The sequence below is a fragment of the Montipora capricornis genome, chromosome 2 (genome assembly GCF_036669925.1).
Source record: "Montipora capricornis isolate CH-2021 chromosome 2, ASM3666992v2, whole genome shotgun sequence".
In the NCBI taxonomy this organism is placed as follows: Eukaryota; Metazoa; Cnidaria; class Anthozoa; order Scleractinia; family Acroporidae; genus Montipora; species Montipora capricornis.
The window spans coordinates 32,009,277-32,033,166 of record NC_090884.1 but is presented as its reverse complement, the minus strand read 5'-3'; the positions used below and the strand labels follow the sequence as shown (position 1 = coordinate 32,033,166).

Sequence of the window (23,890 nt, the reverse complement as noted above, 5' to 3'; positions counted from 1 at the left end):
AGTTATTGCTGTGATTGTAAACCAGGATAAACTGTCAAACAGCTAAAAAAATTGCTGCCTTTTTAAATATTGTGTTTGAATTTAAAAGATGTAAGAAAAGAACTGCAGATATCTATTTCGGGGGAATTTTAAGATGGAAAGACTGATTTCCATCCTTTTTTTAGACATTAACGAGTGCTCGCCCAATCCATGCCAGAACGGAGCCACTTGTGTGGATCTCGTTGGAAGTTACCGCTGTGATTGCAAACCAGGATATACTGGCAACAACTGCCAAACGGATAACAAACGACTGCTTTTGAAATATTTTAAATTTGAAATGTTTGAGAAAAAAGCCCATTTTCTCGGAAATTAGAACCTTAAGACGAAATTACCGCTGTGATTGCAAACCAGGATATAAGACTGGTGGTAATCACGCATGGTCGTGTCCGAACAATAGCGATTGTAGTTTTTTCTTGAATTGATCCATTTAGCGTAATACATTAAGGTAAAGGTAAAGGTACACCTTATTTAACGTCGGATGTTCCTTTACTCTTTAGAGAGTACTCTCCCAGGAAAACGACGGTGGGCTCATTTTACCCCCATCTTTCCATCAGTGCTCCGTTTTAACGGTATTTAAAGCTACTTAGGCGACATTGAAAGGAAAGAAGTCGAAACAAGGATGTGAGATCCGGGGACCGAACTCGGGACTTCTTGCACCAAGGCCGCACACTGACCAACTGTGCCACCCTTGCTCCATATGTTATTGGTAAAATAGGTAATAACGGTAAAATTTGTTACACGTCCTAACTGTATTTTGAACATGGCTCATCAAGTGAACCGTTTTGACATCAGAGAAGTGGAATTTTCTCCCATCGGCGTCTATATGACAAGCAGCATAAATATAAATGCGAAAAAGTAATATATGTTTACTATAGTGAAATCGCAAAATGTGTCATTACATTTTCAGATATTAACGATTGCTCACCCAATCCTTGCCAGAACGGAGCCACATGTGTAGATCTCGTTGGAGGCCATCGCTGTGATTGCGCTCAAGGATACACTGGCAGCAGTTGTGAGACAAGTAATTATCCAGTGACATATTGTTTTGCCGTGTTAAAGCCAGAAGAAGGGTTTTCATTTCTCAAGGAAATACGTATTGTTGGATGATTAAAATACTATGCTACTTTAAGAAAAGGAACGCGTAATGATCGATTATGAGGAATAAGACTTTGGTGGTAATCACACATGGTCGTGTCCGAACAATAGCGATTTGAAGACCTTGTAGTTTTTACTTGAATTGATCCATTTAGCGTAACACATTATTGGTAAAATAGGTAATAATGGTAAAATTTGTTACACGTCCTAACTGTATTTTGAACATGGCTCATCAAGTGAACCGTTTTGACATCAGAGAAGTGGAATTTTCTCCCATCAGCTTCTATATGACGAGCAGCATAAATATAAATGCGAAAAAGTAATATATTTGACAATATGTTTACTACAGTGAAATTGCCAAATGTGTCATTGTATTTTCAGATATTAACGATTGCTCACCCAATCCTTGCCAGAACGGAGCCACATGTGTAGATCTCGTTGGAGGCCATCGCTGTGATTGCGCTCAAGGATACACTGGCAGCAGTTGTGAGACAAGTAATTTTCCAGAGACATATGGTTTTGCCGTGTTAAAGCCAGAAGAAGGGTTTTCATTTTTCAAGGAAATACTTTAAGAAAAGGAACGCGTAATGTTCAATTATGAGGAACTTATAAGACTTTGGTGGTAATCACACATCGTCGTGTCCGATCAATAGCGATTTGAAGACCTTGTAGTTCCTGCTTTCTGAATTGATCCCTTAAGCGTAATACATTATTGGTAAAATAGGTATTAATGGTAAAATTTGGTACACGTCCTAACTGTATTTTGAACATGGCTCATGAAATGAACTGTTTTGACACCAGAGAAGTGGAATTTTCTCCCATTGGCGTCTATATGACAAGCAGCATAAATATAAATGCGAAAAAGTAATATATTCGGCAATATGTTTACTATAGTGAAATCGCAAAATGTGTCATTACATTTTCAGATATTAACGAGTGCTCACCCAATCCTTGCCAGAACGGAGCCACATGTGTAGATCTCGTAGGAGGCCATCGCTGTGATTGCGCTCAAGGATACACTGGCAGCAGTTGTGAGACAAGTAATTATCCAGTGACATATTGTTTTGCCGTGTTAAAGCCAGAAGAAGGGTTTTTATTTCTCAAGGAAATACGTATTGTTGGATGATTAAAATACTATGCTACTTTAAGAAAAGGAACGCGTAATGATCGATTATGAGCAATAAGACTTTGGTGCTAATCACGCATGGTCGTGTCCGAACAATAGCGATTTGAAGACCTTGTAGTTTTTACTTGAATTGATTCATTTAGCGTAACACATTATTGGTAAAATAGGTAATAATGGTAAAATTTGTTACACGTCCTAACTGTATTTTGAACATGGCTCATCAAGTGAACCGTTTTGACATCAGAGAAGTGGAATTTTCTCCCATCGGCGTCTATATGACAAGCAGCATAAATATAAATGCGAAAATTAAAGTAATATATTTGGCAATATGTTTACTATAGTGAAATCGCAAAATGTGTCATTACATTTTCAGATATTAACGAGTGCTCACCCAATCCTTGCCAGAACGGAGCCACATGTGTAGATCTCGTCGGAGGCCATCGCTGTGATTGCGCTCAAGGATACACTGGCAGCAGTTGTGAGACAAGTAATTATCCAGTGACATATTGTTTTGCCGTGTTAAAGCCAGAAGAAGGGTTTTTATTTCTCAAGGAAATACGTATTGTTGGATGATTAAAATACTATGCTACTTTAAGAAAAGGAACGCGTAATGATCGATTATGAGCAATAAGACTTTGGTGCTAATCACGCATGGTCGTGTCCGAACAATAGCGATTTGAAGACCTTGTAGTTTTTACTTGAATTGATTCATTTAGCGTAACACATTATTGGTAAAATAGGTAATAATGGTAAAATTTGTTACACGTCCTAACTGTATTTTGAACATGGCTCATCAAGTGAACCGTTTTGACATCAGAGAAGTGGAATTTTATCCCATCGGCGTCTATATGACAAGCAGCATAAATATAAATGCGAAAATTAAAGTAATATATTTGGCAATATGTTTACTATAGTGAAATCGCAAAATGTGTCATTACATTTTCAGATATTAACGAGTGCTCACCCAATCCTTGCCAGAACGGAGCCACATGTGTAGATCTCGTTGGAGGCCATCGCTGTGATTGCGCTCAAGGATACACTGGCAGCAGTTGTGAGACAAGTAATTATCCAGTGACATATTGTTTTGCCGTGTTAAAGCCAGAAGAAGGGTTCTCATTTCTCAAGGAAATACGTATTGTTGGATGATTAAAATACTATGCTACTTTAAGAAAAGGAAAGCGTAATGATCGATTATGAGGAATAAGACTTTGGTGCTAATCACGCATGGTCGTGTCCGAACAATAGCGATTTGAAGACCTTGTAGTTTTTACTTGAATTGATCCATTTAGCGTAATACATTGTTGATAAAATAGGTAATAATGGTAAAATTTCTTACACGTTCTAACTGTATTTTGAACATGGCTCATCAAGTGAACCGTTTTGACATCAGAGAAGTGGAATTTTCTCCCATCGGCTTCTATATGACGAGCAGCATAAATATAAATGCGAAAAAGTAATATATTTGGCAATGTGTTTACTATAGTGAAATCGCAAAATGTGTCATTACATTTTTACATATTAACGAGTGCTCGCCTAATCCTTGCCAGAACGGAGCCACGTGTGTGGATCTCATTGGAGGCCATCGTTGTGACTGCGCGCAAGGATATTCTGGCAGCAGTTGCGAGACAAGTAATCATCCAACATATATTTATTTTGATTTAAAGTAAACACGTCACTCCTGAATTTTAAACGTGTTTCGGCAGTTGCCTCTGCCATCTTCACTGTGAAACGAACAATAAATTCCAGTGAAATATAAATACTAGAGAAATTGCAATAATAACATGTTTGACCTGTGCGTTAAGTGTTGGTTTGGCGTTGCACATATTTTGGGACAAACCAACATTTAACGCACAGGTCAAACATGTTTATTTAAAACTTTCGGTTTAAATGTTGAATTACCATCGTCATAGTCTTAATTATTGCTATTATTATTGTAATTTCTCTAGTATTTATATTTCACTGGAACTTATTGTTTATTTGACACTAAAGATGGCAGAGGCAACTGCCGAAACATGTCCGTAAAACTCAGGATTGTCGTGTTTTTCTTTAAACTAGACCCTCCGTGAGGGTACACTGGGTTGCCTGTGGTACGTGCACCTTTCCAGACAATTTTTTTCAAGTTCCCAGATATCATACCAGTAGAGGCCGTTTGGCTCACAGATCCTCATACGTTCGTACGACGAAACAAATCTGGCCTTGCGTAATATGTAGCTCTAACAGTGCACGATATTGTTTTGGTATCTATCATTGTAGTGCCATGGTAGAAGTCTTGTGTAAATAGCCTGAAAAGACACGTGGTTACTAGCAAAGTACTGAACCCAGAAAGATTGAAGAAAATAAATGGGAAGTGAGAAACATTGGCTTGTGATAATTTTCAAGCTCCCTCACAACTTCTTTTCACCACTAGTTTAAGCGTGCCCTCTGAGCATCTGACAGCTTTGTAATACTAAAGTTTACTAAAGTTAATCCCTCCCTGTCCGGCGGGGTTAGTATCTCGGATAGGTGACCTAGCTAAAACATATACCCCTTCGTAAAACAGAAGCATTGGACAGAAAATACTATTAACGGTAACAAATGCGAACTCAGCAAGGTACAGATTTTGTTAGCTTGCTTTATGCAAAAACAAATATTGATGCAAATGTAAATAAATATTGATACACAGTTTTCAGAAAGAGCAGAAGGAAGTTATTTACGACATGTAAACAACATTAATGTTGAACCGTGAATATAGAATATAATTTTGTTATTGTACTTTTGGTTGCACATCGCCGGAATTCAGGGGGCGCCGTGACTAAGTTATCGCGGCATGTTTACTCGCCAAACAGTGAAGCATCTGTGTCAAATGATGGCAAGATACCGGGTTTTCGTAAGTTTCTTTTTCTGTCAAGTGTTATAAAGTTTGACAATAAATGAGCGAAGTCAAAACAAAGATCCCAATCGCCCAAACTCTTGAGGTTGACCCCAGGGTTGACCATTGTTTCTGCTAAGTCAAAAATCAAAAATTTACTCTCCAAGACAATGTTATTTATCACCAGGTAATTCCATCATTTTGGAAATAGCAGCTACTTTATTATTCATCGGCTCACAATTTTTTTGCTGATTTCGGGGTTCATTAGTTGAAACTCAAGCACGCTTCCAACAGACCTGTTTATTTACGTGAACCTTTCCTGCTTTACAAAGCAATACTAAAAATATCCTCCCGTACCACAATTCAACCTTAAGCTCGAAAATTCAATACACAACATGATATTATAATTTACAAAAGCAGAAAATATCACAGAATCCTTTTCCAGCGAAACATTTAATTGAAACAAACAACATAAGATGCACTAAAACGCCGTTCGCGTTACAATGACTTTCGACGCCATTGCTGGTTAACGAGAATAACAAACTCACGAGGCAGAATGTATATTTATATTTAATTAAGTTAGCACAACAGAAAGACGCTAACCTCATTTTCACACGAAAACGCTTTACTATTGCCATAAAAACTATCCAGTTAAGCTCACATATTATAAAACATGATGAATTCATAAAGGCGACCTTTTCCAGCGAACAATTTTTTGAAACAAACAACATATTTGCTATTAGAGGCAAAAACCCCTTCCTATATCATTACGTGCGTGAAGAGAAAAAACTCAGTCGTGTCAAATATGCGCAATATTACAACAAACTAAAATTTCAGGAACAAACCGTTTCCATGAAGAACCTTTTCCTTGAATAATGTAGCACAAAATAGACAACAAGCTTTCTTTCAAATAATTCTTGGCTGTCACATTTCCAATTATTTTTTTTACCTGAAGACTGTACAGAGTTGATCACAGATCCACTTAAGGTGTTCAATTCGTTCTCTGTCTTTGTTGAACTCATAAGTTACCAGAGAATTTTCCATTTGGTTTCAGTGTTCTACATAACAGCACACTTGGTAAAATACCGGTATTAGAAATGCAGCTCACTTTGATTTCGGCTCGACGGGCGACAGATTGTTGTGGAAGTCCATTACTCGTCGCTTTTAAGATTCCACCGCCTGTCTTGTTCAGTATCCAATTGGATTGCAATTATTGAGCTTCATAAGGGTATATTTTGTTCAAAGATCCACTAAAACGCCATTCGCGTTACATGACTTTCGACGCCATTGCCGGTTAAGTTAATCATTCTACTGTGTCGAACAGAGAAATCTACGCATTTCCCATCACCCTCTCGATTCTAAGAAAATACGCGTAGAAGACTCTATGCACAAAGACACTACTTAGCAGGGGAGTGACAGGCAAGACTTTTACCGACACGGAAAAAAATAAAAATAAATAAAACGGAGAAAACTATCCCATTTTCCGACTGGGATTGCCATACGGCAACCCAGTAATTAATTTCATCACTGCTTTTATCCAGACCATATTGTTTTTGCCGTGTTAAAGTTAACGAAAAAGTTTCCATTTATCAAGGAAATGGGTATTTTCGGATTTTATAATCCCACTTGGTATTGTCCACTTAGTAGCCATTTAAATAAAGGCATTGCAGTTAGTACTTTTTGAAATTGATACATTTAATATAAAACACAATGGTAAAATTTTACCCTTTTAAAAAAAAGATTGCAACTGCAAAGGTCAATCTAGAGTCAAGTTTTTGTTCTAACCTAAGTGGGAGTTGGAGCAGGTGTTTGTGGGAATTATAATCCACACTCTTGAAGACTCAGGCAAGAACGTTCACCCGATCAAACAGCTTTTTCTATTTTTGTTCTTCTTTTTTTTTGTATTGGACGATAAAGACGCCATGGACTTAACAATATTCGCATGATTGTCAACGTGAAAATTCATCATGGTGTATTCCTACTTCCTTCAAAGAACGTTGAATTTGGCCGTGCCATGAGACCGATGTTCCGAGTGTGCGGTCCCTTTCTTTTTTTAACCCGCTCTTTTGTGCGTTCTCCATCTCGTGGAAATGGGCGTTTTATTATCTTGTGGCGTCTGCAGTCACGAACCAAAAAGTTAAAAAAATCTTTGTAAAATCTTTTCTTTTAAAATAATCTTTTTTATAGCATTTTATTTCGCTCAACTTAAAGAACATGTTAAGAGCGTTTTCAGGCTCAAATCGCCAAAAAAGTAAGAACGTTTATCCTCAACTCCAAAATTAATTGTTCCTATAAACTGAAAGTGTATACTTTTGACCGCTAGCTGGCGGCCCGGAACATAACACGAGGCTCGTAGTTATGGCTTTCGATAAACGTTTCGAACTTCGTTAACTTTAAAATGTTTCTTTATGCTTTCCTCCTAGATATCAATGACTGCGCAGTCAATCATTGCAAAAATGGAGCCACATGTGTGGATCTTGTCGGAAGCTACCAATGTATTTGTGCACCAGGATTCATCGGAGTAATTTGCGAAGGTAATTATAAACAGCTTACATAAAGACCCCTTCACTTAACAAATTTCCACCGTTGTTTACTATGCTCGTAAGTCATTCGATGATGTAAATCTTTGTTTCGTATGGGTTTCGGTTATGGTAATGAATTTATATATGGTAATGATTTTATATAGCGCATTTTCTATTAATATATTCAAATACCCTTTACGAGCGAGGGATCTATGGTGAGATCGGACATATATAGGCGCCGCTGGCAGCCGCTATCAGTCCATTACCGATCTCACCCAGCACATGAATGAATGAAATCAGTCCTGACCACAACACCGGGAGCTCCATGCCCTACTCTTTACGAATAGTGTGTGGGTTCTTTTACGTCCCACTGGGTTGTGAACATTGAAAGGTTGTGAGACGGGGCCTATGGTTTATAGTCCTTATCCGAGAAGACTTGGAAGTCTTAACCATTTGCGGATGTAATTTCAAAGGCAGCGCTTTCTCCGCAGTTATTTTAAGACCCTGAGTGTTAGTCCGGCCGGAGTCGAACTCACGACCTCCCGCACGACAGTCCAATGCTCAACCAACTGAGCCACCGGTGCGCAGTTTTTCATTATGAATGCTACAATATATTTGAACTGCGGAAATTGAAATACATGAGAGTTGGAGATCATCCTAATTAAGCAGCATCTAAAACATTTGCTTTTAACTCTGAGCTTCAGGCTTTCTTCACAACTACTTAAGTTTCCACTTAACTGCGACGATATGTAACTTTCATGTATTTGTAGTATGTATGGACGGTTGACAAAAATGAAACAAAGGATATGAGTGTGAATCGTGCAAATCGTGGCGTGACTTTGTTGCAGTTTAGTTGACTGAACATTTGAAACACCTTACTTGACATTACTTGCATGACCTTAACCAAGAAAAGGAAAGGCTCATTTCATCCCCGGATTTTTTGACATAATAAGCGAGGAAAGGAAAAGGTGTACGGAAGTAGTAAAGTGTATTAAAACTTCTTTGCCACACGCTAACAAAAATTGATCCATGCAGGTTATATCAGGTTTCTTTAGTCGCCATTGATAGAAATGTATCTTATTTCTTTAGAAGTAGAAGAGGATGAGTGTGAAGAGTAACAGGTGAGTGTTCGAAGAGGCCCGGTTCATAACTTTATTACATGCCCTGTCGGATAAAATATCTTTTGAAGTTTGATGCCGCCTTTTCCTAGGCCTCGGAGATTTTCCATTAGGCTGTTCGCAACGTTCGTTTGGATGAATAGCTGAAAACACAAAAGCGGATAAAAGATCTTGAAACCTGAAATTGGAGATACTAAGGAAAGATTGAAACTGACGCAAAACCTCCCTTTTCTCAAAAATACCCTTGTACTGATGCGATCACTACGTCGAGTATTACCCATGGATGTCATGTTTCTTTTGATGCGCGCATTTAATACAGTCGCTAAAGCTTGTCGCTGTCAACGTAGAAACAAAAAGGCCCAAAAACTGTGTAAAGTAATGCCTCTGTTACCAAGGACAATAAGAGTTAAACGGCATCTTTGCCGCGATGATCTCTATCAACACACATCGTACGGCCTAGTTTCGGAAGCCCTCGGAATACAGGTTTGATGAAAGAAAGCCAAAACACTGCTCTGCTGTCGGTGCTTAAAGGTTACAACCCGCACAATTTCAGTGTGACAAAAAAAGGGAGTACTTACAGTGCAATCGAATAATTTATTTTGTTTTAGGTCGAAAAAGTTCTTGGAGAGAAAAAATCAAATATACAGAAAGAATTACAGAGACCAAAACGACGCTACACTGAGGAAGACGAATCAAATCGTAGGCGATGCATGTATTAAGGGAAAATAAAGAGATAAATTCCATTTAAATGAAAGTGATTGTTTTCTTTCAAACTAAGTAGATAATATGGTAATAGCACCCGTTAGGAGAAACTTTTTGCTTACATTAGTCATGTCTACATCTGAATAAACCGAGGTTGTTCCATCTGCTATCATTCTCGTTGTCGCCTAGCATGAATTGTCGTTTCGTCTTTTGTTATCATTGTCACGAACATCGTCCCGATCCTTGACAAACATAATCATGGACAACGTTATCGAGGAAGGCGCCATCGTCATCATTGTCCCTTGAATGATCGTGAGGAAAAGATGAGCCTATACAACTAGCCTCATTTCTGCCTGCATCCGATTTACTTCAGTTTCCGTTTCAAGGGATTGTAACGTACAAAATGGTGTTCCGAGACATAAAAAAACACTGAATCGGATATTATATTGTAGCTGCTTGGCAAAGCACGAAGGAAATTAGAGCCGCAAGCAGGAATTGAACCTACAAGTTCTGCATTACCAGTTGATCGTTACACTCATTGATCTACAAGAACTCCTTGTAACTTAGGTCGTTTATTTGAGCTCTTGGGCAAAGTATGTGCCATTGGTAAGCGGGATCAACAGTGTGATTCCATGTGACAATGCAAATGTTCATGGTTATGGTGTAGTGTACCCCGTGAGAAAGATGGTAGGCAAGCTAATGGACATTACGGGATACTGGACCGTTTTGGCTTGCACTTTGCGTTTGCTCTGCATGGTATAGTATTGTACAAACATAAATTATACAGGAGAAGGATGACTTTAGATTCAGGTTGAATCCGCTTTTATCGAGGTTAAATTGGTGATCCTCATTGTCCTTAGGTTGAATACAATTCAGATGAATTGAAAAAATGTTTTTGGAGCCTAAAATAGGCCTAGAACTTATAATACAAAAGAAAATAATGAAAAGAACTGTGTTGGGTTGAGAATATTCTTGTTGCAGTGTCGTGGTGAAGACACAGGACTATAGATCTAGAGGGTCCGAGTTCGACTCGGTAATTTAACAGTACAGTTCAACCTAGGTGCAAACCGATTCAACCTCAGACCGGATTTGACCGACGACGGACACGCTTGGCCCATTATGGCATGGACTAGGTGAACACTCGTTTTTTTCTGTAAATAGATCGTGGAAAACTAAATGTATAAGAGACTGAAGTATATAAACAAGCCCAGAAAATGAATAATATTTTCAGTTCAATTTCAATCGTGCACAGTCATAACATCTGTTGATCGTTGTTTCCACATATTAAATTTAGAGGAAAGGGGATACCAAACCTTGAACCTGGGAGCATGTGAGATTCCTTAAAATGTCTCTTTTCCCTGTGCTTTCAATGTACGCTTGTTTAAAATTGTATCAGTGTCCTCCAATAGTACCTGTTCCTGTCTTACATGAATTGTTAACCAACCGTTAATCATACTAAATTGCACATTCCATGGCTTCGTTTAAATGAACGTCAAATGTAAGTCATCGCCAGAAAAGTCGAACCTAAGTGGGCAGGGATTATTTCGAGGCCCTGGAGCGTATCTAATGAAATATTAATAATTTCACCTCATTTTCTGAACTATGATTGGTTCGCCCGCCGAACCAAAAGGCAAACCAATTCCTTCTTGCATAAAAATGAATAAAAGTGGCGGACCATGCGAGAAGTTCGAGAGTGAGGGAAAGGGTTTTACGCCTCCCTTATTCCCTCTTTGTATTGGGCTTTGTATTGGGGCAGTCAATGAAGGAAATAACACTTCTATCCCGCCATTTATACTGTTTACTGTTTTCTCTTTTCTGTTTCCGTTTAAACTGAAGCATTCGAAATAAGACCGGAACCCACGCTTTCTGGGAAAATGGAGTCCACTATCCCAGAGTCTTTCTGGGCGCTCACCCGCTGACCAAAAATCCCGAGGACTCTGAACCGAAATTATAGAACCACACTTGTCAGGCAACTTTAACGATTGACTGTTTAAAAAAAAAACTGGCAGTAACATTTGGATGGGTATGCATCACATTTAAAATTAGTATCTAGGTGACCGATGCTTTGTGTCGTGGTTGCGTTACTTTGATGTTCTGGAAAGTAACGCAACCAAGACACTATGCATCGGTCACGTAGATACTAAGTTTGAATATAATTCATCCCCATAGCAACCATCTAAAATTTTACTGCCAGTTTTTTTGTATTTTAAGAGTCAATCGTTAAAGTTTCCTGATGAGTGTGGTCCCATAAGTTCAGACCATACGAAACAGCACCGTCGCAATAAACGATGATTACTCCTGAAGCCTGAACTCCTATGAAGTTATATATATAATACACACACATACATATATATATATATATATATATATATATATATATATATATGCGACTCACTATAGAGAATATTCCAAGTCCCTTTCAATTCCTTTGAGTTTGAAAAGATCCACAAATTTGCATTCCCTTGGCCTTGATCAAGCGAAGCAAAACGGATCCAAATGCACCAATCAAGGACCGCCCTTCACTTTCGATCCCAAAATCTGCATAGCTTTGTTCTCAAACGAACCAAGCGACGCTGAGCGGATCATAATAGCTGCACGATGATTGGTCCATCAATTAAGGGGACGCCATCCGGAGGGCTTTATAAGAAGCAACCCAAACGAACACTTGGTCAAAAAACCGCTCTCACTCCTAGAGCACGCAACTGACGAAGGAATCCACAACGAATTCCGAAACCGGTCTTGAAACCTGATACAACGTTCTCTGCAGCGAACCTATCAGAAACACCATGATCAACGTGAATGAGCCTCTTTTATAATGCTCCTATTGTCGCTTACAGGAAGGGCAAATGACTCAAGGACTTTTTAGTCAGAGCCTCAATTCCTCCTTAAACTTGAAACCGCCTAAACCTAGCAAACCCTGGAACGCACTGGTTTCCTACACGCGACAAAGCATTACTAAAACCCAGACGCTCTTAAATCGCAAAATAGAAGGATCACGAGCTCTCAGACCACCTCAAGTCGGAGCCCTATTTCTTTCGCCATTATAAACTAGCAAACTCTAGTTTTTAGAGACATACTGGCATTCTCTTACAGTCGCCTTTTAGAAAGACAATCACGGCTCTCAGGTAAAAGGGCTTTCCAGCCTGGAGCTCTACTTCTTTCGCCTTAAAAAAACAAAAAGGAGTTATCTGCGGTAAGGAGGATGACAACATTACAACTAATAAAATCACGACACCACTGGACGCAGCCTGATGGGCATCATTTCAAAATCTTCTCTTTAACCTTCTTGATCTTTCTGTCAATTTGAGTCATTACCTGTTTCGCAGTTGCTGGCGGTGTATCCGGATTTACAGTAACAGTGATGTCCGCCAACAACATCAACACACGTTCCTCTATTCTTACACGAGTTTACTGAGCAGTTACACATGTCTGCAGGAGAATAAAAATTGTTTGAAATGTAAACATGTACCACACACTCATACGCATTTTGCAGCTCTTCAGTTTGAAAAACTAAGTTTTCAAATTTGTCTTTCGCCTCACCTGTTTCACAGTGGGTGCCTGTGTATCCATCTTTAAAATTGCAGCTGTAATTTCCAACAAGATCCAAACAAGTTGCCCCATTTTGGAAATGATTGGGCGGGCACCCCTTTATCTCTTAAAATCGGAAAAATCAGAAATTTTGACCTAAGCTCCAAGCTTTAAGCCTTCTTAAGAAGACACCCGTTTATTTTAACTGGATTTTTTTTTGAATTTTTTATGGTCAGTTATTACTAACTTTGCCTGACACGCGCCTAATAAAAGAAATCTATTTGAAATTTGGCGTTAATGGTATTGTGGCATTCAACAGTAATTCCTTTCAACTCGAATATCGTAAACCATGGACAATATTTGAATTAGTTGTGTTTCAGTGCATTTACTACATTTTCCAATAGATAGTGACACATCCACTAGATATATAGGGTGTAAACAAATGCGGTCGACATAAAGTTGTCGCTAGAGTCAATGTCGACAATGGTTGCGGTCGCATTAGGGAGTTAACACTAGTGTTACATCAAGTTCTATTGTTCAGTGTTCTCCTGAAGATTGAAAACAGCAGAAAGGCTGTGGTCGCATAGGCGAGTTCGAGTTGACACAAGAGTTGTGTCAACACTAGTGTTACACGGTTTTCCTCTCAAGTGTGACCGCAACCAATGTTGTTGTATATAAAACAACTTTAAAAGATATGTCTCTAAAACTGAAGCATCAGAATAAAGCCCATATATAAACGTGGACTAAACAAAGTATTTTAAGCAAAAGCCGATACAACGTAGATTTGATTTTAGTGATGTACTATATTTCGGCTGGCTAAACCAGCATTCTTCAGGCTGGTTTGGCCAGCCGAAATATAGTACATCACTAAAATCAAATCTACGTTGTATCGGCTTTTGCTTAAAATATTTAGTTTCTCAACTTGAAATAACGCCGATCAGATCAAGCCACTGATCCAACGTACACCGACAGGAAAATTGTCCACGGTTGCTTGCTTCGAAACACTAAACAAAGAGTTCATAATTGATAAGTTCATCCTGAAACTCGTTATCTTTGACCAAATAAGAGGGTTTCAATGGGGTTAAGCATGTGGCGTGAAACGTCCAAAAAAATAACCGTGTGTCGTGAAAAAGGGAAAAAATTAACCGTGTGTCGTGAATTATTTTGTCCAGATAACCGTGTAGTTTGTAGTTCTTTCTAACCTCTGAACAATTATTTGATGTAAAAAGTAAGCGTGCACCGTGAAATCGCGAAATTTTAACCGTGTACCGTCTTTGCTACACCCCCATTGAGACCCTCAAATAAATCAGAATATTTTGAATAATGTGTTGAAAAAAGTTCAAATTTTGTGGTGGTTTGCCACCTGAAAGCAGATTTTTTTTATAGTGTCACTTCCATTCTTTATCGCGGTGAAGTAAAATAGCAGTAGCAGTGTTAACGACGTTAGTGTCCTTTGTTACTGCGCATTTTTCCGCGCATGTCACGCACACGTCATGCATCGCAGACCCCGAAGGTAAACAAACATAACATCGAGCCAGTGTTTAACCCTCGCTCGGGCAAAGGATCGCTTGTGGCATCATGGGATAGCTGTGGACCCAGGTCTTCTCGGAAATGTCTCGCATTGACGTGACAGTGCGAATAAACAATCGCTTTGAGAACTTCGCAGCGATTTTACTCTCTTGAATTCTCGGTCACCCCCATTTTCCTTTCAGTAGATCACGAGAACTGTGACCCCTATTCATTTTTCCCTTTTTGGCAAAAGTAGATCATTACATTTCTGCGTGGAAAGTTTAAAAAAATCTGTACGTGGGAACATTTTAAGCGCAAACGTCCTTAAGGGCAGCCTTAAAAAGGCAACGATCTATTTAACGAGTGCGTTATGACAAGATAAAAATTTTGCTTCCAGGGTAGTGGTTTGGTGCATTGATTTGAAGAAAAGGTTTCTAAACAACTGTATTCCTTTAATTTGGAGGTAATGACCACTAAGGTTAAACGAAATTTATCAGAGGGGGAGAGATTTTACCATCGCGAGATAGAAGCACACGACCTTGAAGCGTTTAACGTGCAACTCTTTTCCTTGGAACAAGGCTGGGGACTTAAGGATCTTATGCCCAAATATGGATAAAATGGGAAAATGGGAAAATGCACGAGCTACGTTTTATCCAAATAAGGACAGCCCCAGCTCTGAGCCAGAATTAATCGCTTCAAGGTCATGAGCTTCTGAGCGGGAATATCATAGAACTATAAAAACATATTACCATGCATCAAAACTTACGTACCTTACTTCTCAGATTGTCTTCTCTTGAAGAATTGATTATTGTTATTGTTATTATTAACGATATTTAGGTAAATTACAAAGTTAAAATGTAGGAACACCCCTTACAACATATTCAATTGGCGTTATATAGTGGAAAGGTACAGAAAGTAACATTCCCCATGCTTGAAACGTGTATTTCTTAAATTGAAGTCAAAGGCAATTTTGATTTATGGCAGCGCAGATAAAACTCCTCTCACGGAAAATAACTGTTAGACAAGACAAAATGGCGTGCATCTGCCTTGCCACCACAAATCCACGCGAGTATTGTGTAAAGGAGGTAGATCTGATTGACTGATGAAGGACACGTCAATCAATCAAGCAAAGTGCGGGGAAGGAATTTTGAACAGGTATTTGGTACAGTGGCCTACAATCTTGGACAAAACTCTTGGCAAAAATTCTAGCTTAAGCATTATTTGGCACGCACTCACAAAATATATTGGTCCTTCCCCCCTTTCCCCCATACCAATGTTGATAATGTGATGCAAAATACTGTGCAAGTCTTTGGTCGCTTTTTAAAACAACATTGGAATGGGGGAAGGGGGAAAAGCAATCCATAACTTAAGCGACTACAATAAGTGGAGTCATCAACAACCTTCAGAACTGTCAAACATGCAATCGTCTTCATTAGGCTAACAAACGTTAAGGTACATTTTTGTCCCCAAAACCCACACGCAGCAGTCCAATGACAATCAAACTACAGCATTACAGAGACTCTCACGAGATCTACATATCAAACTGTCCATGGTCATTGAGACTCTTTGAATTTGATTATACTCATGAAAACATGAATTATACTGTACATCTGCCATGGCAAAACGTACTTTTCCACGGCAAAACTTACTTTCTCACTGCAAAACGTACTTTTCCACGGAAAACAAAATACTTTTCTACGGGTTTTCCAAAGCCAGGAATTGGGAAGTGGGAATTGTGTGATAAGAACTTGAACCAAAGTCACTTAAAATGATCCAGCGTCTTGCAAATGTTTACTTTTATCTCGCTGGGTAATTTGTCACATGCTGATTCCTTTTGGGAGGGGATTCATCTAGTAGCGTATGAAGAGCATCCAATTGTCTGGGCTTTTTCTTTTTCGTGATCGTGGGGTGATCATGTCTTTGACATTAAATATTACAGCAGTTGTCTTCGGGCGCTCGATTTTCTTGATTACATTGGTTTGTTGATCTCTTAAGGATTCGTTCGATTGACCCCATTACGAAATAAGAATAGGCGCAGTGATGATTTGAAGTAGTATGTTTGGCGTAGTTTTTCACCAAATAGGAGGTTAAAGATATTTTTAAAATTTCATTTAGCAGGTGTTTCATAATTTCCATATGGATCACTGTAAAAGCAAACGATTTTTGACTTTGATTCTATGTATCCTTATTCCGGAATATGGTCGTATAATACTTACTGAAAAGCATTTTACCATGACACTGAAATGAAAAATTATTCTCTCAGATCGCCCTTTCTATTAAACATACAGGAAAATGGTTAGTATTTTAAACAGATTCATTTTATTTCAAATCAAAACGATTGCTTCCCAAGTAGTTACAGCGGTTACCATTCACACGCCATTCGAAACTAAATTTGGGTGGACGTCAATCAATCAATTTAGTTTCGAAAAATGAAAACAAAATCGTTGAGGGGCAAGTGTGACTGATAACCCCTGTAAGCTCAGATAACGCTTTCGCCTTCACATGCAAGAATTCACTGTTCACTATCACAAAATAATTTTAATTATTTCTTTATGGTAGTCGATTGGAAATACAACCCTTGTCAGTTTTCATTGGTTATTCAGAAGAGGCTGATCCTGTCTGAAATGGTGGTGCATGCGGCTCTTCGTGGAAGCTATGTAAAAAGAAATTTTCTTTGCATGCACGCTAGCTCTTCCGGCACTGTTACGGTGTTTGTCCTGACTAAAAGCCACTACAAGGCTCTAGATTTTTTTTTTCGTTTTCCCTTTTCTTTTCCCTGAGGTAGTTAAAGGACCTATCACAATACCACGGTACAAATTGCGAAAACGATTATATTGACCTATGCCAATAGAACTTAATTTCAGCTGCAGACTCGGAGTGAAAAAGCCTGAGGAAACTCTTTTTTCCGTTTGTAAAGTGTGACTATTCCACCTAGAAAAATGACGAATCATACGCATATACGAGTGCAGCCAGAGAGAGTCTAGTTAGACTCACAGTCAACACAGCGGAATGGAAAATGATCTCGCTTAACACATATAAACTGGGTCTGTTCTCAGTGTCTCATGTATCATGATATGTCAAACTGGATTGAGAGCGGCGAAAAATGCAGAAAGAAAATATTTTCCAAGTCGTCTTCAACCTAAACACGAAAAACGTTGCCTTTTAGGAGTTTTAGATGAAGTAGTATGGCCGTGTAGCCGAGTAGAGCAACAGAAAGCGCGCAAAAAATGAAGCCTCGTTCATGTTTGGGTGAGACATCCTGGCTTGAGCCTGCGATCTAATAGAAAACCCGTACCTGGTCAGCGATCAAGTTAACATGAGCTGATCTCGATGGGCTCTACCTTGAGCCAGCAATACGGTCACGTGATACTGGTCAGCGTATACCTTGTTTTGACAGGTGCCATTAACCATAACATAAAAGTCAAATATCAAAGATGTGTGCTGTAAACTAGTGTGATCACTGGCCACATTGGCATACATTGAGGGGTCGACGTACGGGTGGTCGATGACGTCATAACTAAAACCAAAACTTTTCGCATCCATGGGTTACCATATTTTCTTAACTATGGTGTTCCGCGCGCGCGCCTTCGAACAGTATACATCCCTTTGGGGGTTTACCGTTTCGTTTTGTAATGGCTTATTTTAAAATAAAGAGTTTGGTTTGATGGTTAAAAATGTCACCGATACATGAAAGAAAACCGAATTTGTGACTCAACCAAACAACAATAAAAGCAAGGTGACACACGCTAACACCAACCCGGTGTGGCCAACACATCACGCATGCGCACAACCATTTCACCCGGTCAATTAGCAGCCACGGACAGCTGTTTCGGCCTTTTGGGCCTCATCAGCAGGGCGTAGCTAACATACCAGGCGGGTGTGTTTAGCACCCCTTTAAGTGGCAGCTTCACATTGTTTCTAATTTACGTGACACACCGATCTCTTAATGTGATCCACCTTCCCACACCCTTGCCGTGGGAGAACAGTTTTGCTGTTCCCAACCCAGCTTACCACATGTATGGCATGTGAGGCTGCCACTTAAAGGGGTGCTAAACATACCCGCATGTATGTTATCTACGCCATGCTGACGAGGCCAAAAGGCCGAAACAGGTCAGTCCATGGCTGCTAATTGACCGGGTGAAATGGTTGTGAGCATGCGTGATCTGTTGGCCACACCGGGTTGGTGTTAGTGTGTGTCACCTTGCCTTTATTGTTGACTCAACCAAAGCACGCAACCTGCTCTGCTGTTGAGATTGAAAAGTAGGGCTGTTAACCTACATCTAGTGATTTCCAACATTTACTTTTTAATGTAATAAAATTGTGATAAGGCAGAAGCTAACGGTAAAAGCGCGCGACGTTTCGACCGAACTTCCGTATCAAGCTAAAAGTGAAGATCAAACTTTTAGCATAAGTATAAATATAAAACAAAGAAGTAAACGTATGTGAATATGAAAATGTGATAAAGGGGTGTTAACGATTAAAAAACTTTTGCATGACTGTATATTGAGTTCACTTCATAAATAGAAAAAATTTTATAAATGAGACAGTCAATCTTGCTTTTGGCACTCTTTTAAGATCATTGGGCAAATCAGAATGTTTCAAGCGGAAATGTTTTCCAGTAGAGGAAGACGCATTCTTCTGCTCGTCTACGCGTTGATGCAAATGCCGCCGCGGGTAAGCAACATAACCTGCACCACACAGGTCACATTTAAATTGATAAACAAGGGATTGTTGGTTGACATTTGACGGCTTGACTTCGCGCGGTTTCAGATGTTGTTTGACCTTGTGGCTAACAAACGTGTGTTGGACGATCACGTGAATTTTCTGGCTCAGATCTTTGAGTTGTGATCGTACAATATCGGCTAAAGCCTTGTCTTTAAATTGCAGAACAACGCGAAAAGGATCTAATTCATTGTTAACAGCTGGTAACTCGAGAGCAAGTTGATCAGATGCTTTGACTGCAATAAAGCGCAAGATGGTGCAATTAAGTAACCTGTCTGGGTAACTCAGTCGATAAAACACTATTTTCAGCCAATCACATTCATTGGAAAAGTAGGACCAGTTGGAAGAGAGGCGGAAGGCATGATCAAGCATAGCTTTTAATAATTTGGTTTATCAACGGAGTTGATAATGTAAATTGACCACCGTACAGAGATTCTAAAAGCTGACGTTTCGAGCGTTAGCCCTTCGTCAGAGCGAATCGAGGGATTATGGGTTACGTGTAGTTTTTATAGTAGAGTAGGAGCTACGCTATTGGTGGTAACATGGTAACATGGCAACGTGAAAAGTAGGAATATATTAGTTAAATGAAAAGCGTTCGTTAATACCGTGAGGATTAAGGGTGCCGATTTGAAAGATGAATTTTTGTTCCAGATTCTTGCGGCTTTCCGTCGTACCTAGATGTAGGGAAAGGCCGCAGATAGCCATGTGTTTTTTGGAGTGGTTAGGCAGATTAAAATGGCGAGCGACTGGCTTAGATGCATCCTTGTCATTCTTCTCAACATCGCGAAGGTGTTCGCGGAATCGGTCACCTAGTCGTCTACCTGTCTCACCAATGTATAATTTATTGCATAACGTACAGGTTATGCAATAAATGACATTTGCGGAGGTACATGTGAAACGATCGGTGATCTTAACAGATCGCTTAGGTCCCGATATCTTGCTAGTGTTAACAATGAAAAGACAAGTTTTGCATCGTGAGCGCGCGCATTTGAAAGTGCCGGGTTGCTCGTTGGTTTTGAGCGCGCTTCTTACTAAAAAGTTGCCTACGTTTTTGTCGCGTTTGAATGAAATAAGTGGAGGTTGCGAAAAGATTCTACCAGTCTCGGGATCATTTTGGAGTAATTTAAAATTACTAAGAATGATGCTTTTGACTGCGTGATTATGAGGATGGAAAGTGAGGGTGAATGGAATTCTGTCATTCTTATCTTTCTGTGACGTTTGTAGTGACGACTGTCGATCAAATTGTTGGGCGCGATGATGGCCCGCTTTGACCACAGAGACAGGATAGCCACGTTTTTCGAAGAACTGGCACATCTCCTCTGATTTGCTGGAAAAATCGGAGTCATCACTACATAGACGTCGAAGTCTAAGAAATTGAGAATAAGGAATGGAGTTCTTGACATGTGATGGATGTGACGATGAATACAAATTGTCCGCAAATTACCGACGACACTACATTGCATAGCCATAATACCGTTATTACAATTCCAGAAAATCTTCCGCTTACTGACTCAGAAAAATCTGTTCTCAGCAAGGGCCTAAATTTTGTCCCTATTACCAAACGCACCAACGAATTTTCTATTAAGCAAGATGTTGAAAAATTCCTTCGCCGCGTTCAGTTAAAAGCCTTTTTTCACGACAAAAAGGTTGATTCGGACACTTCTAATAAAGATATTTTTGAAACACTTCTAGTTCGCAAATCCAAATGGACTCCCCCAGAGGGACAATTTGCCTCTTTAGATTTTTCCACCAAAAAATGCCGTCACGACATTCACAAACTTAAATTCAATCGCAACACTAAATTTTCCAACCTTTCCGCTGCTGATTAATCTTTAGGGCTATATCTTTCTATTTTGAGCTCTGTAGAGGTTCATCCCTATTCTAAGAGGAGGAAAATATGTCTTGGAAAATTAGGACTGATGCGCTCGTGACGGCATTTAGATCGCACGTCAGCTGTCGTCAGCGAGCGTGCACCGATGGGCAAATAGTAAATGATCAATTGGCCAATCAGAACGCGCGTTTTATCCAAGTTATGTTATAATATCTTTTGAAGTTTATGCCGCCTTTTCCTAGGCCTCGGAGATTTCCCATAAGGCTATTCGCAAAGTTCGTGTGGATAAATAACTGAAAACACAAAAGCGGATAAAGGATCTTTAAACCTGAAATTGGAGCTACTAAGGAAAGATTGAAACTGACGCAAAACCTCCCATATCTCAAAAATACCCTTGCTCTGATGCGATCAGTACGTTGATGTAATGAATGTCATGTTTCTTTTGATGCGCGCATTTAATACAGTCACTAAAGTTTGTTGCTGTCAACGTAGAAACAAAAAGGCCCGAAAACTGTGTAAAATTCATTTTCACGTAATATTATGAGGATCACAATTAGAGCTATGTGCCAAAAACGAATCGCACTTGACAAACAAATTCTTCATTGCCGCTCCGAACTTTCCAAAATCTGTCCAGCAATTTTAGTACAGTCGATTCGCGCTAAAATCCGACAACTTAATTCTGAACTGTTTGACCATTTACACCAAACCAAGACTCTAAAACTTCAACAATTAATAGGTCCGCAAATTACCGACGACACTACATTGCATAGCCATAATACCGTAATTACAATTCCAGAAAATCTTCCGCTTAATGACTCAGAGAAATCTGTTCTCAGTAAGGGCCTAAATTTTGTCCCTATTACCAAACGCACCAACAAATTTTCTATTAAGCAAGATGTTGAAAAATTCCTTCGCCGCGTTCAGTTAAAAGCCTTTTTTCACGACAAAGAGGATGATTCGGACACTTCTAATAAAGATATTTTTGAAACGCTTCTAGTTCGCAAATCCAAATGGACTCCCCCAGAGGGACAATTTGCCTCTTTAGATTTTTTCACCAAAAAATGCCGTCACGACATTCACAAACTTAAATTCAATCGCAACACTAAATTTTCCAACCTTTCCTCGGAAGAGTGGGCGGCGCTTAAAAATCTTAGTAAACGCAACGACATAGTTGTCAAATCGGCCGACAAAGGCGGCGCGGTAGTTGTTTGGCGGTCCGACCTTTACCAAAAAGAAGCTTTGCGGCAACTTTCGGATACCTCGTTTTATGCCAAAATCCCTAAAGATCTCACTTCCAACAATCAAAAACTTGTCAAAGACACCATTCAAAATCTTATAGTTAATCAAGAATTACCGGACACTGCCACTTATCTCATTATCAACACCCCTAGAACTTCGTGCATTTATTTCTTGTCTAAAATTCACAAACCCAACAACCCAGGTCGACCTATCGTTTCTGCCTGTAGTTGCCCCACCGAACTCATTTCTAGCTACTTAGACAGGATTATGACGCCTATCGTCAAATCTTTGCCATCATACATTAAAGACAGTACACACGCACTACAAATTTTGCGCGATTTCAATTTCTCCGGCCAAGACAAACTTATTTTCACCATGGACATTACTTCTCTATACACAGTCATTCCTAACAGCGAAGGTCTTCAAGCACTTAAACACTTTTTCGATCAACGCACTGTCAAAGAACCTAGCTCGGAAACGCTCCTCCGCCTTGCCGAACTAGTTTTAACGCTTAACTGTTTTTCATTCGCCGGCAACTATTACAAACAAATTAATGGTGTAGCGATGGGCACAAGAATGGGACCTAGCTATGCCAATCTTTTTGTAGGATATGTTGAACACCAATTTTTTAATCAGTACATCGGCCCCAAACCTGAACTCTACGGCCGCTACATCGACGACTGCATCGGCGCTATTTCATCCAGCAGAGAAGAACTCGATCAATTTATAACCTCCGTCAACTCTTTTCATCCGGCTCTTAAATATACCTGGGAAATTTCGGAAACTTCATTGGCTTTCCTAGATATCAAAGTTTCTATTAGAGGCAACGTGCTATGTACTAGTGTGCACTACAAACCTACTGATTCACACAGTTATTTGTTGTATTCATCGTCACATCCATCACATGTCAAGAACTCCATTCCTTATTCTCAATTTCTTAGACTTCGACGTCTATGTAGTGATGACTCCGATTTTTCCAGCAAATCAGAGGAGATGTGCCAGTTCTTCGAAAAACGTGGCTATCCTGTCTCTGTGGTCAAAGCGGGCCATCATCGCGCCCAACAATTTGATCGACAGTCGTCACTACAAACGTCACAGAAAGATAAGAATGACAGAATTCCATTCACCCTCACTTTCCATCCTCATAATCACGCAGTCAAAAGCATCATTCTTAGTAATTTTAAATTACTCCAAAATGATCCCGAGACTGGTAGAATCTTTTCGCAACCTCCACTTATTTCATTCAAACGCGACAAAAACGTAGGCAACTTTTTAGTTAGAAGCGCGCTCAAAACCAACGAGCAACCCGGCACTTTCAAATGCGCGCGCTCACGATGCAAAACTTGTCTTTTCATTGTTAACACTAGCAAGATATCGGGACCTAAGCGATCTGTTAAGATCACCGATCGTTTCACATGTACCTCCGCAAATGTCATTTATTGCATAACCTGTACGTTATGCAATAAATTATACATTGGTGAGACAGGTAGACGACTAGGTGACCGATTCCGCGGACACCTTCGCGATGTTGAGAAGAATGACAAGGATGCATCTAAGCCAGTCGCTCGCCATTTTAATCTGCCTAACCACTCCAAAAAACACATGGCTATC

The 23,890-nt window shown here is 39.5% G+C and overlaps 1 protein-coding gene across 2 annotated transcripts in view; it reads left to right on the top strand.

Moving 5' to 3' along the window:
- Positions 1–10,641, top strand: part of LOC138018486 (uncharacterized) — a 40,572-nt gene extending 29,931 nt beyond the window's left edge. The window contains exons 20-28 of one of the 2 annotated variants that reach the window (XM_068865120.1): positions 947–1,060; positions 1,516–1,629; positions 2,061–2,174; positions 2,634–2,747; positions 3,207–3,320; positions 3,776–3,889; positions 7,532–7,642; positions 8,720–8,751; positions 9,357–10,641. In XM_068865120.1, the coding sequence (XP_068721221.1) occupies positions 947–1,060; positions 1,516–1,629; positions 2,061–2,174; positions 2,634–2,747; positions 3,207–3,320; positions 3,776–3,889; positions 7,532–7,642; positions 8,720–8,748 (824 nt within the window). In that variant the 3' untranslated portion in view covers positions 8,749–8,751; positions 9,357–10,641. The remainder of the gene's footprint in view (positions 1–946; positions 1,061–1,515; positions 1,630–2,060; positions 2,175–2,633; positions 2,748–3,206; positions 3,321–3,775; positions 3,890–7,531; positions 7,643–8,719; positions 8,752–9,356) is intronic. The other variant, XM_068865128.1, reaches the window with a different exon arrangement.
- The last annotated feature ends 13,249 nt before the right edge of the window (positions 10,642–23,890 follow it).